This window comes from Arvicanthis niloticus, chromosome 12 (genome assembly GCF_011762505.2).
Source record: "Arvicanthis niloticus isolate mArvNil1 chromosome 12, mArvNil1.pat.X, whole genome shotgun sequence".
NCBI classification, from domain to species: domain Eukaryota; kingdom Metazoa; phylum Chordata; class Mammalia; order Rodentia; family Muridae; genus Arvicanthis; species Arvicanthis niloticus.
The window spans coordinates 70617796-70620225 of NC_047669.1; the positions used below are offsets into that span (position 1 = coordinate 70617796).

General features: G+C 35.8%; 1 protein-coding gene across 1 annotated transcript; it reads left to right on the forward strand.

Moving 5' to 3' along the window:
* Positions 1-1767: 1767 nt before the first annotated feature.
* LOC117717579 (keratin-associated protein 19-7-like) lies at positions 1768-1962 on the forward strand. Its single transcript, XM_034514824.1, has one exon. It carries the CDS (start codon positions 1768-1770, stop codon positions 1960-1962), a length of 195 nt encoding a protein of 64 aa, XP_034370715.1.
* The last annotated feature ends 468 nt before the right edge of the window (positions 1963-2430 follow it).

Genomic DNA, 2430 nt, shown 5'->3' on the forward strand with positions numbered 1-2430 from the left:
AAACCTAGAAATGCATCTACTATGTGATCCCGATATACAGTGCTTGCCCATATACAAAAAGGTCTCTCTGTCCTAATAGAACTGCTTATCTTTGATCGCTGTTGCTCCACTCAGTATACCAAGAAAACAGAGACAGCACTGATGTCCACTACATGGAAATGTACATTAAAACATGTGTGAAACGTACACAATCGAACATAACACAGCCATCAGGAAAAGTGACATTGTGAACATTGCAGCTGAATGGATGAGTACATGAGACCTAAAAATCAAATATGACAGATGTTGTGGATGTGAGGGTGGAATCTTCACACATGTGTTACCTTTACATCACGCTACACAATGTTATAGAAGTGTTGTGAATTTATATTTATGTTTACTCCTTTTATTTAATAATTTTCAGTATGGTTTAAGATACAGGCAGTTTCCTCATATCTCTATGCATACAACTGTTTTGCTATATAATGATCACAATGATGGCACTGACAATATTTGTGATTCGAAAAACTCTTATCTTGCACACTGTAAAATTAGAGGAAAATCACCTCATAAAATTGTCCAAATGATATGCTTACAATTTTGTCACCTAATTTACAAAGATTATTCCCTGTGTCAAACTCCCTAAATACTTAACTACATGTATTTTATTTATTAACTACATGTATATATATGTTGTACTATATGTATGTAAATTTATGAAATTTTCAAAGTTTCCATCTTTCAATGATGTTTCTCACTGTTTGTACTAATACTTCCTCCATCAGCTACTAAGTGAAACCTAGTGCACATGGCATCTTTGGATTTCCTTAATGAGTTTATACAATTGTGTTTGTTTCTTTGTCAGTTTATGTTTTTTTATAGGACTATACTAGGTGTCTCATCTGATCATTTGTGAGTTCTATGTATCCATATTCTGAAGCATATTCTGGCAATTTTTCCGTAGAATTTCTGTAAGTAGGTATGTGTATGTGAATGTCTGTCAAGATGTATATATATACATATATATATACATATATATATATACATATATACATATTCATGTATTGTGCAATTTTGTGTCATATCTATGTGTTGTGTAAGAACAAATGTGTTTCAGTAGATGATAGATGTGTGGAGATGCCAAATGAGCACATTGTGTTGTGTTCTTTGCTCTAGCGACCGATGCTATTCCCATGAGATTGGCTATCTTATGGAACATGACACTAGGCTGATAATCAGATTAATCTTCTTGTATCCTCTTGCCACTACCACCAGGATCAATTAAGTATTTAATTAGGTACTACTACAACAAAGTGACGAGGAGGAAGGGCAGGGATTGAGATGTAAAGTGAATAAATAACAATAAATAAAATAAAATTTCAATGAGAAAGAAAAAAAGACCTTCTATTATGAGGTAATGAAAATCAACATATGTAAAAATTAAAAAAAAAACTATGAAATAATCTATATCACCTGACGGAATCATGTACTGTATCCTATAGACTCCATGAAGAATAACCTGGAGACCTGAAAATTGTATCAGACCCATTATTTGACCATGAGATCCTGAGGTAGAAGGACAAGTATCTCAGCTATGCAGCATTCCCTGTCCAGTAATTCACAACACTCGTGAGGTTTTCTACAGCACAGTGCAGAGACATGTGACACTATAATGCCTGTGGTTTCCAAACAACAATCCAGGTGTATAAAAGACCCTTGGCAGATGGTGACACCCAGACTCAAGTAACCTACCGCTTGTCTTCCTCTGACGACTCCCCTCCTGAAAACATGTGCTGCTACAGAGGATACTATGGAGGCCTGGGCTATGGCTGTGGTGGCCTAGGCTATGGCTATGGCTGTGGCTATGGCTGTGGTTATGGCTGTGGCTATGGCTGTGGTTATGGCTGTGGCTATGGTGGCTATGGTTATGGCTGTTGCCGCCCACTGTGCTGTAGAAGATACTGGTCCTATGGCTTCTACTGAGAAGATTCAGCAGCTGCTCATTCCAATTTTTTTCCCTTCCCATATTCTTAAATATCTTGAGAAAATCCAGACATAATATAACCTCTCAGAGGAAGAATACATAAAACACAACATGCCCACCCAACTCTTCTTCTTTAATTTGACTGCATGATATTTGCAGCAACGCTCTTTATTGTCATCATAATGCCTTGTAAAATGTGTTTCTTCCCATTCTGTGAAAATATGCATGTGCTTTTAAATAAAGCGTTTCTTTGAATATACTTTTTCTTATTGTTTTTCTAAATTTGAGATGCATGTTTGTGAATTTAAAGCTGGTTGTAAATGTGTGGTGGTTTGAGGACAAGTGTGATAGTATGAAATGATGAGAATCTAGAGCAAAAGAGAAGGAAGCATTCTCTGTAAACATAGCTTTATTGGTAGATATTTTTATTGTCTTCGTATTTCTGCCATTGTGATGTCACTATGAAT

Coding starts and splice junctions, on each gene's coding strand:
- LOC117717579 (XM_034514824.1), top strand. CDS start 1,768: ATGTGCTGCTACAGAGGATACTATGGAGGCCTGGGCTATGGCTGTGGT.